At 36.1% G+C, this 16,247-nt stretch overlaps 1 protein-coding gene across 10 annotated transcripts in view; it reads right to left on the reverse strand.

Moving 5' to 3' along the window:
• LOC114246699 (irregular chiasm C-roughest protein) overlaps positions 1-16,247 on the reverse strand; it is a 94,128-nt gene that overhangs the window by 25,339 nt on the left and 52,542 nt on the right. For 8 of the 10 annotated variants that reach the window (XM_089738185.1, XM_089738183.1, XM_089738182.1 and 5 more), the window contains exons 3-7: positions 9,443-9,593; positions 3,754-3,834; positions 2,629-2,780; positions 2,139-2,230; positions 279-387 (exon numbers count right to left, since the gene is read on the reverse strand). In XM_089738185.1, the coding sequence (XP_089594311.1) occupies positions 279-387; positions 2,139-2,230; positions 2,629-2,780; positions 3,754-3,834; positions 9,443-9,593 (585 nt within the window). The remainder of the gene's footprint in view (positions 1-278; positions 388-2,138; positions 2,231-2,628; positions 2,781-3,753; positions 3,835-9,442; positions 9,594-16,247) is intronic. The other 2 variants (XM_089738186.1, XM_089738184.1) reach the window with 1 other exon arrangement.

A 16,247-nucleotide genomic window follows, 5' to 3' on the forward strand; every position in this document is an offset into this window, starting at 1 on the left:
CAAAGACATCTACAACGTAAATGCCGCCATCCACCTTGAGATGTCAGTTGTAAGGTCTCAGTTTTAACTGTACAAAAATTTTAGCAGTACACGTTTGCTGATTCCATATGATATTCTGTTAAATCTGTCCGCGTGAACGTCTAAGCGACAGCGACTAGCGTCACTCTGACAACGATCTTTTGAAGTACAGCGCGGATTCCTCGCTGCGGCCGCGTGAGTTTAACAGAATATCACGCCGCCGACCGTCTTGTGACCTATGTCTGTGTGTTTAGACGTACCTCAAAATGTATCGTAGCCATCCTCGGCGCTCTGTCAGCTGTGTTCTGGGCTTGGCAGGTGAATGTCTGGTTGTGGTACGCCTTACTCGGGTTCAACCGCAAAACCGACCTGAATAATAGAACTAGTGAGCTATTGACGCCCGCACCACTGTTTATGTGGTCAGGTAGCTGTGACAGAGTGTAGCTTTTGGGTATTAGCGATGTGATACGTGAGTACATTATTGTGGTGAGCTTGTCTTCGTCAATTGTAATCTTAGTAATTGATAATGAAAATTTAAACGTTGCGGTTACGAGTAGTCTAGAATGTGCTTTGTTTTTTATCAAGCAAATATGAAAGATTAATAATTTCTTAAGTTCTATTGGCAGTATTGTTGCTAAGAGCGAACCCTTCAACAGCCTTCAAGTGGACAAGAATCTCTAAGGAATGAAATTTAACCGGAGCACACTTACTGATTAAAAGGAAAACGATAATATACACGTAAAAGTGAGTTGATTTAAATTATTACCAGACCCGTTAACAACGTCTCAATTGTTGTTTTTTTAATTCTATTTCGTAAACTGACCATTAAATGCACCACCCGATTGTGTATGTTAGCCGTCGCATAGTTTAGCGACTCTATGGCCATAGCTAATTATTATACTGTCTTTCTATCAGTCCACCCTTGATATTTGGGCGCATCATCCTCTGCTGCAGTAATAGGAAAGATTAAAGAAACATTCAAACCAGGCTTAACGATTCTACCACCAGTAATTACACTAAGACTTGTGATAGTTATTATTAACTGTTATTAAGAAAACACATTACCTTTCGATCTGCAAAATTTAGTTTACATTTAACAGAGAATATCGTCTTTTCGCTTTAAAAGTATACAATTTCCAAAAAATTTCAAAATTGAGTTAACATGCGGAATCATTTGGTATCACCAGTATTTTTCTCATAAATGATGTCAAAAGAGCGATGTTTATTTTATTTTTTTAGTTTACCTATGTTTTGTTACTACAGTCAAAATCTATTATAACAACATCGAAGGGACTGCTCATATTCAGTCGTAAAAACCGATAGTCGTAACAACCGGTGATGTTTAATGTGTATCGTGCAAGTACAAACAAATCGATAGGGAATTATTGGAAAAATATATTTATTCAATTGTGTACATTTTGTTTATTACACATAAGTACAATGCATATTATTTTTCTGTGAGTATAAAATCTGTAAGTAACAAACTAACTGAAGAGACATGAAGAAGCGGGCTTTGACTCTACTGCATGCACGTGTTTTGTTTCTAAGAATTAGAAAAGACCCTACACTAAACTAAATCCTATTGTTTTCTTTCCTCATTTTAATAGCCATTGAAGACAAATGTGGATACCTATTCAAATTGTTTACAATACAACTTAGCCGGTCGTTCTAACAGATCTAATTCTCCGAAATATTAGTTAAATGTGGTCGTTTTATGAGGTATGTCGTTATTAGCAATGTCGTATAAAGCAATATTTTTAATAAGGCGGTCATATAGCATTCAGCCGGGACCTTTGTTCTAGGTTATTATAAACGGCATGTTGTTCTAAACGATGTCGCAGTAAACAGTTTTGACTGTATTAACAAAATTAATAAATAATTTTATCTTACTTTAAAAGACGGATAATGTAACTGGTAGAAAATAAAAAGTAAATGTTGCAAAGATGATTAATATTAAAGATATCACAATATGTCAAACCTTTAAAACACTCCTCTATAAAATCAGTAAGTTTTGAGATTATACAGTCTTAATGCGAGAAGACGATATGTGATAAAGAACTTTTGGAATTAATATAGCAGCATTATATTCTATAATAAAATTGGCTAAAAGCGACAATAACCTTGTTTTGTATCTTTGTCCATCTGCCATCAACTCCAATTTACTCTTCACGTTCTTCTTCACCACAGCTTGGTTGCCGTCCAGCCAAGTTATCTAAGAACACCACATTTTATACAATTGTAGCCATTAAACAATTGGATATTATAAAAATACTAGCTGAACCCGTCCGCTTCGCTTGGCATTTAAAATTAACATTATTATTTCTCACCCCCACAAAAATTCTCATTATTAAGGCCGCAATTGGTGTAGGGAGTCCAACACTCATATAAACATTAGCATATCCATTAAGTACATGTATTTTCTACATGGATACCAAGTTTCAAGTCAATCGGATGCATGGTTCAGTAGTTATAACGGAACATCCGTAAAAACCACTGTAGATTTATATATTAGTATAAATTAGGCACTAGCCCATATTTCGTCCCGTATATCAATGCTATGGTGTTTGAAGTTCATCTAATTTCACGATTATCACTTCTAAATATCCTTACCTCGGCAGCCGGTTTTCCACCCACGGATTCGCATTCGATATCAAGAGATTGACCTTCTGTTGCTTCTACGAAGGCACCTTGAATTATCCTCGGAGGCTCAGGAGCTACTAGGACTGTCAGTTTTGCGTACCGCGATCGGATCGCCGGCTCTCCTAAAAAGATTAAGCCAATTTAAGGAAAATATTTATTTTAGGATGCAGACCAGCCGACGATCTGGAACGATTGGGCAATGGCTCGAACAATCGGACAATGTGAAGTGAAGACTTTTATTTATTTACTAGCGACCCGCCCTCGCTTCGCTTCGGAAACATTAAAACAAACATGAAACAAAAAATAATAATAAAAAAAACAAAAAAAAAGTAGCCTATGTTCATCAGGGACAATGTTGGCTTCTAATGGAAAAAGAATTTTTCAAATCGGTCCAGTAGTTTCGGAGCCTATTCGAAACAAACAAACAAACAAACAAATCTTTCCTCTTTATAATATTAGTATTTATTAGTATAGATATAGATTTAAAAAAGTACTGCCACATTTTTTTTTATTGCTTAGATGGATTGACGAGCTCACAGCCCACCTGGTGTTAAGTGGTTACTGGAGCCCATAGACATCTACAACGTAAATGCGCCACCCACCTCGAGATATAAGTTCTAAGGTCTCAGTATAGTTACAACGGCTACCCCCACCCTTCGAACCGAAACGCATTACTGCTTCACGGTGGAAATAGGCGGGTGGTGGTACCTACCCGTGCGGACTCACAAGAGGTCCTACCACCAGTAATGACGCAAATTATAATATTGCGGGTTTGATTTTTATTACACGATGTTATTCCTTCACCGTGGAAGTCAATCGTGAACATTTGTTAAGTACGTATTTCATTAGAAAAATTGGTACCCGCCTGCGGGCTTCGAACACCGTTGCATCGCAAGATACGAATGCACCGGACGTCTTATCCTTTAGGCCACGACGACGACAAAATTATCATCAGTCGCAATGTGAAGCCAAAACAAAACGGAACGAAGCATGTAAAATCTAAATCAGTATTCAGTGTTTTGCAGGGTTCAGTTTGCAATATAAAAATCACATTTACTGTCACTATTGAGATAGATCGATCAAGATTAGACTCACCATTTAGCCCGCCACTAACTTGGCATTGGTAACTTCCGTCATCTTCTAAAGTAACGTCTCGTATATCGAGGGAGAAATCTCCTGAAACAAAGAACCTTTTAAATGGAAGGTCGTTTTAAAAAAAATAAACCCAGTAAAAAATAAATATTGAAGGATAATATTTTATTCTCCCAGAAATATAGGTTTGAAGGTGATATATTTATTAATTAATACGCTTTTATTAGCTTCAGACGTATATATGTTTGTAACGGAATTTTGAACGTGATTTTGACCCCCTTCAAAACGTCGGATTAACTCGAAATTTGGTATACTTATTAAGGACCAATGCAAATTAAAAAAAAATAATGAAAAAAAATTTAAAAAAATTGAAATTCAACTAAAAAATGAAAAATAAATAATAGTTTTAAAAAACTACCAAAATTAAATACGTTTTTATAGAAAATCCACCTAAAAAATAGAAAATAAATTTTAATAAATTTGAATTAAAAATAGTGAGAGAAAAAATGATTTTTTTGTAGAAAAGCGGGGGGGGGGTGTTTTTCAGGATATTATCAAAATAACCCTTCTACTCATGTCTGTTCATAAAATATTTATAACTATTTTCTATTTTTAAGTGGTAAGTTCGTAAAGAACTTGTGTTACAGGTACCAAATATAATATAATATATAAAAAAAATAACGGAAATAAATGTAAGATTTTTATTATACACATACATATAATATTGAATATACATCCATAACCTTGGAAAAGGCATTTTTATATTTATCATACAAATATCTTCGCTTGGTGGAAGTCGAACCCGCGACCCCCTTGTGTAGTGACCATGTCACTTACCACTACACCAGACGGCCGTCTTGTAATCCAATAACAAGGGCTATCTCGGTAGAACATCATTAACATTAATTAGGCATTAACAGACCGTTATGACTGAATGGTTGGTTCGAAGTAAGTATCAGTTGAATGGAATATTTGAAATGTATTCAACTGATAATTACTTTTAATAAATGTATATTTTTTATTTGATTGTTTTTGTTAATTTTAAGTATATGTATTTCAATAATACTATGTACACATATAGACTTATTGTTGTCTGAAATAAAATAAATCATTCAATCATTCTATCATTCATTCAATCAGTAGCGTAAGATCGAAGGTGTAAATCAAAATGAGCAGTCCGAACACTTTCTATATAAACGAAGTTAAACATCCACTCAAATTAAGTCGCCAGGGAGTGAATTTCAATAAGCCTTCTTTTTTTTATACCTCCTCCCCTCTCGCGGGAGCTACCGTCCGTGTAATAATTTACCTAATTAAGTACTTGGAGGGGTTCTCACTTGAGGATAACGGGATGGAGTGCTTTTATTTAGCCTTTGAGAACGTTGATCTTCGAAAGATTTGTAAAATTTTCCGACATAAAATTCAGAATATTAAAATTTGAATACACAGTCCGGATGTAAAAAAAAAATGTGTGTGTGTGCAAGTCACACACGGTAGAAGTCATAAAACTTATAAAAAATAAGAATGATCGCAAGGGTCAACCACCAACCACTCCACAGTGCAATGGAGTATGGAGCAGCCTCACTCGGGGGAACTGCCTGCATGATCACGGTAACTCCACGGCAGGGAAGTTTGATTTAGCTAGAGAAATACGAGAACGTCTATCAACTGTGTAACATCTCGTCACTGCGATTTATAAATTGTTGAATTTACGTGCAGCGACATCTGTTGATAACAAACTAAATAGAAATAAAATAAACATGGCGCGTAACGGAAGAAATTAAGATGGCGCGTAACCGAAAAACGTTACATACGTTTTTTCCTCCTTACGTCGATAAAGAAGTTTCACTTCAAAAAAACAATAAAACTTACTCTAATAATTTACGGACTAATACTTTTCATCTTTCTCGAACAATTTTCATGAATAGTATTCAAGTTATTTTTAGGTTATTACTTTAGTTATTTATTTATTTTGTATAGGAATTCTCTCATCCAACGCTTACGCACTAAGATTTCGATAGTGTGTTTGAAATAAAAAATTCAAGTGTGTGCGTGCCAAAGTAAATGTAACCTTGGGTAAATCAAAAAAATGGGACGTAGTTGAAGAAGAATTCAGTATTGAAATTAATATTAGTTGAAGATACGTATTATTTTTTTATTTTATTTTTTTATTGCATAGACGGATGGACGAGCTCAGAGCCCACCTGATGTTAAGTGGTTACCGGAGCCCATAGACATCTACAACGTAAATGCGCCACCCACTTTGAGATATAAGTTATAAGATCTGAGTGTAGTTGCAACGGCTGCCGCACCCTTCAAACCGAAACGCATTACTGCTTCACGGCAGAAATACGCAGGGCGGTGGTACCTACCCGTGCGGACTCACAAGACGTCCTACCACCAGTATTTTATTGTTAAGTCGTTTTAAAATTAGATTCTTATTTTATAAAACCCACAAAATCAATTGAAAATAACACAAACGAGTTCATAGTGTAGACATCAAGCATCGTCATAAATTTTGAAAGGATAAAACTGAATAACGTCGATTTTCTTTATAACTTCTTTATTATTATTTCTTTCGTATTTAGGCAAACTATTTTAGTGAAATACGCTTTGACTCTAAAGTTACACAGACAAAACAGAAATTATTCGATTTTGAATTATAAAACCTAGCCGTTAAAAATATGTGATGTTTGACGAATTACGCTGTGAAAAACATATCATAAAAACGAAATGACTCCACTGATGGGTCAACAGAGGTCTGAACAATAGTCATATTTTTTTTTAAATATCTGAAGAGACAGTGCATTTATTCAATATCACATTGTACCTTACTCGCTCACAAAACTCTACACTGTGAATTTTAACAATCATTGGAAAACGCAGCCAACTTTTCCGAAGTCATTGACCCGTTGCGTAAATGTCTAATAATAAATAATGATGCAGACATTTCATACGGAGAAATGATATGTGAATTATTTTAAGAAGGTTTTTCAAATTGAAAACAAGAAAATGTATGCGTGCTGTTTTGGAAGTACGTTCCAGTCGTAAACTAAATGCTTTTTTCTTTCCAACTATGGCTAAACAATTGTGTCGGTTTTTGACGTCATAGCGTCTTAAAAATCGATGAACACCGGCTGCACGCCCGAAAAAGTGTCACGTTCCACCTGAGAGTACCAGCCGAGAACTCGTAAGCGATAGAGAGACACGATCGGCTCAAGCGCTGGCTCGTAACACATTTATCTCTCTTCTCGCGTGACGTCAGAGCTAGCAATTCGAATAGTTCTGCTACTGACGTTAGCACGTAAAACTATGGTCCGCAAATCGACTATACAGACCACCAATTTTTTTTTTCTCAATACTACAATAAATAAAACTTTTGGTCACTAAACAATCACCAAATGTCTGCAGCATGCGTTTTGTTATTGATCTAAGCGTCGGTAATTCTTGTTTGATAATGGCCGAAAATTAACTAACAGACTAAAATATTAACAAATAACCACATCGCTAGCTTCCTTGAAATTTCTGGCCTTTTGTGGAAGTAGGGAAGGTAGTCATTAGACTTAGAAATATAGTAGGTAACAGCTTATTTCACAGCTGCTTAACGGCTTAATTTCGCGTTTACCATTTAACTATTTTCTAAGTTACAAATACTTAATTATCTTCTTAGTCGCGGACGACTATAATGTTGTTGGCCGACACTTAAATGTCATTTTAACTACCTTCTATCAAAAAATGTTTATTGACTTTTAGGTTTCATTTTATACAGAAAGAAATTATAGTATCTTGAAGTCTAAGCGGTTGTTTGGTTTTCATCTTCACTACCAATAGTAAAACAGACAAACCATAAAATAAAATTTAATTCGGTTTACAACTTACAAAAAGAAAAAGAAAAGGCTTTATTGAAACATTTCCGACCTCAGATTATGTGCTTATACGTTACCCATATTTGATCCACTTAATAATTCCAATCTAAATAAGAGGGTAGGAGTAAAAAAAAACAAATTTAGTGGGCAGTAAAAATGTGACCCTGAACCAAAAACCTTATTGTTAACAGTTGAACAAATGCCTAACCCGGTTAAAAGCACCAAACCCGACCTCAAAGGCACTGTTGCACACATTACATCCACAGAGGCGTCTCGGAACGCAAATTACCCAAATATTTTTATTTTACTACACGACTGTACTGAATAATCTATTTTTTGCGTTCACACGAATATGCGCTATGGCGCCTGGAAACAAGGATAGAATTGGCGTTTTGCATGCGATAGTGAATCACGGTCAAAGTGCGTAAGACTTACGTAGGATCTTTTTGAGGAAAATTAGATTTTCTTCGTGGGATTTTATTTGGCGTATCAACCAAACAATCTAACTTATATGGCATTTATCAATTTAAATAAAAACTATAAGTGCCAGTATAAATACCAAGTTGGGATCTTATACGGTAAAACATACCCAATAAATTAGAAAATATAAGTATGCGACAAACTTTTCAAGCATTACATAATGATATTTATAATGAGCCCTCAAAATTGGATAATCTCCTATTCTATTGATATTATGTGTTAATATAATGTGTGTTAAATACTGAATATAATATTTAACAAAGATACTGATTCTGACCTTGAACCCAATCCAGTTCTAAGGGCGTTTGAGTTACTTAGAAGCAGTGGTTTTAAAGATTATTTATATTAAAGAAATGCTGTGAAATAACCGCGGCCAAACACAAAAGTTAGAGATTCTCTTGCGGCCAAGAATAGCCGTGACTAGAAGAATCTGCATCGATATTAATAAAGGTTTTTAACCACTAAACGAACAAGATAAGCTTGGAGATATCCTGAATAGTTTCGCTCAGTACACATAATCTATTTCCACTGAATGGCCATACATTTGAAGTGTAATTCAGCCTTTAAATCTAATAAAATAGAGATTTGACCAATAATTAAGGTGGATCGGGATATAGCAGGCTTGATATACCCTGGTTCTAGTGTTGACCGCGGGAACCCCCCTACTCTGACCGGGTTCTGACCCCGGACGGAGATCGGATATCGGGTGTAAGAGTGCAGGGGAGTCGTTTAGTGGGTGGGCCCTAAAATCCTTGGGCCCGCGATCTGCTCTCAACACCTGCAGATCGTTGAGTCTCACATACCCCGCGCGCCCCTTATGCGCGGGGACCTCGTAGGAGGTTGGGCCCCCAGCCCGAAAAAAAAAAAGGCTTGATATGGGTATATCAAGCCTTTTTTTTTTCAAGCAAGGACTTTTCTAAAAGTGAAGGGTCCTGTTTGCCATAGAATATGGTATTTTAAGAGGGTATGTTATTTTTTTTTATTGCTTAGTTTGGTAGACGAGCTTACAGCCCACTTGGTGTTAAGTAGTTACTGGAGCCTATAGACATCTACAACGTAAATGCGTCACCCACCTTGAGATATAAGTTTTAAAGTCTCAAGTATAGTTACAACGGCTGCCCCACCCTTCAAACCGAAACGCATTTCTGCTTCACGGCAGAAGTAGGCAGGGTGGTGGTATATACCCGCGCGGACTCACAAGAGGTCCTACCACCAGTATGGAAAAACAATAGGTATAAGATACGAGTGTTGCAGTGAAAAGTTGGTTGTCAGAGAAATAGTTGAGCAGATTGTAGTTGTAGATTCGGACTTTTGAACCTGTCGTTTCGAAAACGGATTATATCTACCTTCCTCGTCGCTTCCGATCATGGAGTATCTGTCATAACCGCTCAGGTTCCGGTGTGTGCCGAGCCCGAAGTCGTCTTTCGTCCACTGAAGCGCCCCAGCCTTGTTCTCCACTCGACAAGGCAGGGTGACTCGCGATCCCACTATCGCACTCTGTTGACAAAGGTTCAGATAAATTAAAATCGATGGTATTGACAGGGGATTAACGATTGTTATTGCATGGCCCGCCACCGGAGCAAAGTTCATCACACAGTGTGTCTAAAAAAAATTTACACATATACATAATTATGGAATGTAATTTATGTACCGCTCAAAACGATACGATTTCGCTAAAAATTAAGATTGAATTTTAAAACATCCTCTTACGTAAAACTCATTAATTAATCAGTTTTAAATAATAATGTGTGCGTTTAGGTATAAAACAGAGTTCCTTAACATCAAAACGGTGACCTTGATCGAAAAGTTCAATTCAACATATCAGGTAAAAAATGTCATTTACTTATTTAAAAAAAACACTTAAATTATAATAAATTAAAATGAAATGAATATATGCTAAATAAAATATCCAGACTAATACAACCGGAAGTGATTAATTACTCATCATCTACTCTAAGATCTACAGGCACGCCGCACATACATAATACAACAGAGAGAGACAGATATCAAAACCCATGTATGGGACATAACGTTTTTAAGCTATTGCATAGCTTTTGTCGCGGACATTGAGCGCGGAGACCGAATCAATAAATTCCGTAACGAAAATAAAACCTAACACCCCCACTCCGCCTACCATGTAGCTCGCGTTCAACACATTCACACGTTGCTCTTGTGTAGTGTTTGTGAATAAGCGCGTGGCGTGACGTCGCACTGCATGCGCATCATGAAAAGTCTGCCCATCTCTTTCTCGCACGGTCAGCTTATGAGTGTGAAGGGAACAGTTAATGTTTTGATTTTGTTAATTTTATAAATATAGCGTGCTCTTATTTTATTATTATTGTTTTAATATTAAATTATTATTGTCTAAATATAATTGCATAAGTTGATAAAAAGTTCTATACAATAGCTTTATCGCGACAGTCCCCGAGTGCCATTCGTTTTTTTTTTTTCATTACGTGATGCTTTTCATTACACATGCGTTTCGGTTTGAAGGGTGGGGCAATCTTTGTACTATATTGAGACCTTAGAACTCATATCTCAAGATGGGTGGCGGTGTTTATGTAGTAGATATGTCTATGGGCTCCAGTAACCACTTCACACCAGGTGGGCCGTGAGCTCATCCAAACATCAAAGCAATTTTGTTAATATTATTGTTAGCTATTTAAAGCTTAATTAAAAACAAATGAGAATATGCCAAAATTTTTTTTTTTCTTCTCCAATAGAAAAATAACAATGTAAAAAAGGTAACGTAATATGAATCTTCAGGTATCAGGGTTTACGGTCGAATTTCAATCATCGGACGAGTACTAAGGTTTTCGAATACTGTGTGTTCACTATGCAATGTCGGGTGTGAAGCGATGGTATCCAAAGCCAAACAATAATAGTAACACGTCTTTTTTAGGCTTCTGCGCATTAAATTAATTTAAATTTGAATAAGACAACGAAAAACATTCATACACGATTTTGAAGTGAAACTTCTAATGCGACTTCTAACAAGGTTGCGTTAAACGTTTAACGCTACCATATTAGAAAGAGACAGAGCGAGAGTGAATGCGTGCACTCGAACGCAAGCGCGTAGTATACTTGTTACAGGCCAGCGCGAGCGTTAGCAACGAGTAGCGTCCAATATTTTAATGAAGTATTACAATATATATTATTATATTTCTATCTATAATTTAAAATAGATGTATAAAATAAAAATGTTTAAAATGTCGCATCTCTTATACACAGCATTCCCTATTACAAGAGCAATCTGATTTAAGGATGAAAAATGAAGAAAACCACAATACTACATATCGAAAAAGAAGTTTCACTTCATTCACGTGCACCAAGTTGCACTGTTTTTTTTTAATATGTAATTTAATTTTAATATGACCGCTTTCAAAAACACTTGATTTTAACTTTGAGAACGCTGTACCATTGTATTTAAGATAAATTCCATGAGCTATCTATATATTAATACGTGAAGCAAAAACTTTGTACCCCTTTTTACGAAAATTGCGCGGACGGAGGAGTGTGAAATATCCTACACTTATAGAAAATATTATAGAGAAGGAGTGCAGAATGCTAATATTTTTTATAAATTTTAATGAAAAAATACATTAAATCAATTAAAAAAAACATTACACACACTACCATGTATTTGACACAACACATGCAGTCATATAAATATTATATATTCTTTGTTTATTGTCAATTGTCAAACTTTTGTTATTGTTTAAAGTCTGTAATTAATTGAGAATAGATTATGTAATAAATACTGTTTGTCTTTAATATTATTTATCTATAGTGTAGTTTTGGTGAAATCTGTGATTATTTTATAGAAGTATAATAGTGTTTGAAAATAGAACCATAATAATCTTTAAGCTTATAATTTCAATTAATTATAGTCGAATTTCGACTACTGCGGGATCATTGGTATCTACAATGACGTGACAAAATATATCCACTACGCTCCGGTGTTTCGTAGCCGCTATGAAATGTTTTACGGCAATTACTTCGTTCGTAAACCTAATTATTTACGAAGAAGCTAAAAATATATCTCTGCACTGACGGATAGGGCACAGCATAAGCGACTTGGCCTAAAGATAAATCTGTGGAGGGAATTATTCGCGCATTCCTCCTTGTGTGTAAGGTGGTAGGACCTCTTGTGAGTCCGCACCGGTAACTCTCACCGCCCTACCTAGTTCTGCCGTGTGAAGAAGTAATGCGTTTCGGTTTGAAAAGCGGGGCAGCCGTTGTAACTCTACTGAGACCTTAGAGGTTATATCTCAAAGTGAGTGGGCGCATTTACGTTGTAGATGTCTATGGGCTCCAGCAACCACTTATCACCATGTGGGCTCACGCTCGTCCACCCATCTAAGCAATAAAAAAAAACTAAGGATTAGAACCTACGTCTCATGATGGGCAGGTATATCTTTGATGTGCACGGACGCCACTTAACACCGGACGGGCTGTGAAACAATCTAGCCGTGTTATCGATAAAAACAAATATAATTTGTAAAACGTAAAGAAATATGCTATATATAAATAAGAACAGTAGCAAGATTAGGAATGAATATAAAAATATTTATCTACGACAATTAAAACCTAATGAAAATTATTGAACCAGTTTAATGGACATGATAACTTGCTCCCTGATCTGAATCATCATCGCTCACCATCGGCTTAATGTGAACGGTTAGAATATCAAACGCTTTTATCTAGTAGGAATTAACATATGAAATACATATAAATATGCATGTCTGATTGGACTCAAATCGAATATGATGGTAGGCCGGAAAACGTGGTAAGTTGACCTAACTAATTCTTGTAAAATTAAGTTTTATGAATCAATAAATACGGAATGTAATTGGTTTCTTGCAAAATAAGAATATATGTTTTATTTACTCTCAATGCCATTTAAGCTAAACACATATTTATTAGAGTGAAAAAGGTAAATAAATAGAAAATAAGGCACCATATTTAAGTTCAAAGAAATTACTTTTTTAGTTTAAGGTTTTTTATTGATTGTTAAAACTCATGAATGAGCTCACGGAAATAGGCAGGGTGGTGGTACCTACCCGTGTGAACTCACAAGACGTCCTACCACCAATCATTACGCAAATTATAATTTTGCGATTTTGATTTTTACTACACGACGTCATTCCTTGACCGTGGAAGTCATCGTAAACATTTGTCAAGTACGTATTTCAGTAGAAAAATTGGTACCCGCCTGCGGGATTCGAACACCGGTGCATCGATTGATACGATTGCACCGGGCGTCTTATCCTTTAGGCCACGACGGCGACCAGCCAGTTTTTTTTTTTTTTTTTTTTATTGCCCTCGTCGGCAGACGACCATACGGCCCACCTGATGGTGAGTGGTTACCGTCGCCCATGGACTTCAGCAATGCCAGGGGCAGAGCCAAGCCGCTGCCTACCGCAGCCAGGTAGGGAAAACATAAAAAAAAATCGCAGTTACGGCCAGTCCTACGATTAAGTCCGTCGACTCTGATAACCGCTTACCATCGAGTGAGTCGTGAGAGTGATAGTCCATAACCGATACTTAAAAAATAAATACATATCATTAACTGCAACATAAATCCTAAGTTCATCGACCTCGATTAAAAGCAATGGCATTTAAAAATGTATCGTAAATTTATAGTAGAACGTGATTTAAGAAATCACCGGTTTTGTTGTGAAATAAAAGACAAATTCGATTTTATTTACTACTAGTTAAAGATTAAAATCGAATTTAGAGAAAAAAAAAACAAGAATAACAAAATTTAATTTAATCAGTTATACCGGTAATGTACTTTGAATTTTTTAAATCGGTATCGTCACTCAATGTGTATTGGACTCTACTTGTTTTTTAATCAAACTACATCTATTACCGTATGCTCGTCTGCCTACAAGGGCAATAAAAAAAAAAAAAAAAAACTTTTCGACGAACCCTAAGTAGTATTTTCCCCTGCGTTATAGATATTGGTACACGTTATGAATTTACGAAATAAGACGCTTTTCATCAATCAAAATCCTCAACACCGATCTTAAAACCGGCCTCGGTGGTATTTTTTCACTAGGGTCAATTTCCATCACATCGTGAACGCCTCCACTCACTTTGAGATATGAGGATCTAACTTTTTTTTTTTTATTGCATAGATAGTTGGACGAGCTCACAGCCCACTTGTCGTTAAGTTGTTACCGGAGCCCATAGACATCTACAACGTAAATGCGCCACCCACCTTGAGATATAAGTTCTAAGGTCTCAGTATAGTTACAACGGCTGCCCCGCCCTTCAAACCGAAACGCATTACTGCTTCACGGCGGAAATAGGCGGGGCGGTGGTACCTACCCGTGCGGAATCCCAAGAGGTCCTACCACCAGTAAAAACTCATCCTTCAAAGCGGAAAGCCTAACTGTTTCGTTGTGAAAACAAAAAAGATTTTCATACCAGTGCGTGCGTGCTCATTCAATTTTAGGAAGACAAAACCACAATGTTAATTTTCAAGTTCAGATTAAAATCGCCCTACCTTGCACAATAATATGGCTCCTACGATATAACTGTATAAGTTGCTAATTATTTTATTTTGTACTAGCGACCCGCCCTCGCTTCGCTTCGGAAACATTAAATTTTATTATTGATAGCTGAGTCCCGCGATGCTACCCGCGGTTATTGTCGTACCGCGGGCGACGCCGCGGGGCGAAGCTAGTCTAAAAAGAGTAGCCTAAGTTACTCCTTATATCATCAGCTACCTGTCAGTAAAAGTCCCGTCAAAATCGGTCCAGTCGTTCCAGAGATTAGCCGAAACAAACAAACAGACAGACAGACAGACAACAATTGTAAAAAATGTTATTTTGGTGTATGTACCGTATATATATTCATATGCATGTAGTAAAAAGCGGTTATTTCAATATTACAAACAGACACTCCAATTTTATTTATATGTATAGATTTACTTTCATATTTTTAGTATTTATTTGTATTTAATCGTATGTAAGTCTATCTTATATTGTATTTATTTTTGACATGTGTATATAAGTAATATTTTTATGTGAGTTTATTAAGATATAGCACCGTCCACGCTAGTTTGCTTATTCCTCTCCCTGCAAGGTTGCCTGGAAGAGATCGCTTTCAGCGATAAGGCCGCCGACAATTTATGTCACCGTCTATTATTTGTTTTATATGCTTACTCTGTACATGTGGTGTCAAATAAAGAGTTATTATTATTAATTCTGATTAATAATAATTAAAGGTATGAAATTAAAATGATGCTAGTGTGCACGTCCCTCCGCAGGTGCCGGCGGAAGATCAGCGGAGCAGTACCGATTGTCTCGGTCATCTTAGGCATTGCTGAGCCGGTAACCGTTTCCAAGCCTTGTTATTTTTCTTTTAATTTTTGTTTCATTTATTGTAAATTTATGTTTGGAATAAATAAAATATTATTATTATTATTATTATAAAATTAGTTTATCAGTATTGCTAATCTATTCTGCCTTAAGCTCCAAAGGCAGACAATACCACGGCGTACCGCATCGTTCTAAAACAAATGGGGTCGTAAGATTAGCTTATTTTTTGCCTACCTATTCGCTAGTAGCCTAAGGGACTATTTCAGCTACGCCCGGACCGGTAGGTGAGCTCACGGGCTCAACCTGAGAGAATTTGCTAACACAAGCCCTAGCAAGAGCAGTGCTTCGCAGAATCTACCACCGGATTGGAATCGCGACCCACTGAGAAGATCCGGCGACAAACTCAGTGGGCTAAGATCGGTTCAGATTTCGTAACTACCGGAATATAAGTACAACACAAAGACAGCATATTAAATAACTTTTTCTCATCAGTTTTTCAAATGTTTTCCTGTTCTTTTAAAAGCCATTGAGGAGTTTAAATACTATAAAGAATTACTTAAAAAAGTAAAATCCTTTCTCCAAAACATTAATAGTTGAAGAGAAAATCTTAGATGAGTGACTGAAGTCGAATTTCGATAATCTATACTAATTATCTATACTAATCTATACTAATATAATATTATAAGGAGGAAATTTGTTTGTTTGTTTGTATTGAACAGGCTCCGAAACTACTGAACCGATTTGAAAAATTCTTTCACTGTTTGGAAGCTACACTATTCCCGAGTGACATAGGCTATAATATTTTTTGAAAAAGATTAGG

The sequence above is a fragment of the Bombyx mandarina genome, chromosome 24 (assembly GCF_030267445.1).
Source record: "Bombyx mandarina strain Sakado chromosome 24, ASM3026744v2".
Classification (NCBI taxonomy): domain Eukaryota; kingdom Metazoa; phylum Arthropoda; class Insecta; order Lepidoptera; family Bombycidae; genus Bombyx; species Bombyx mandarina.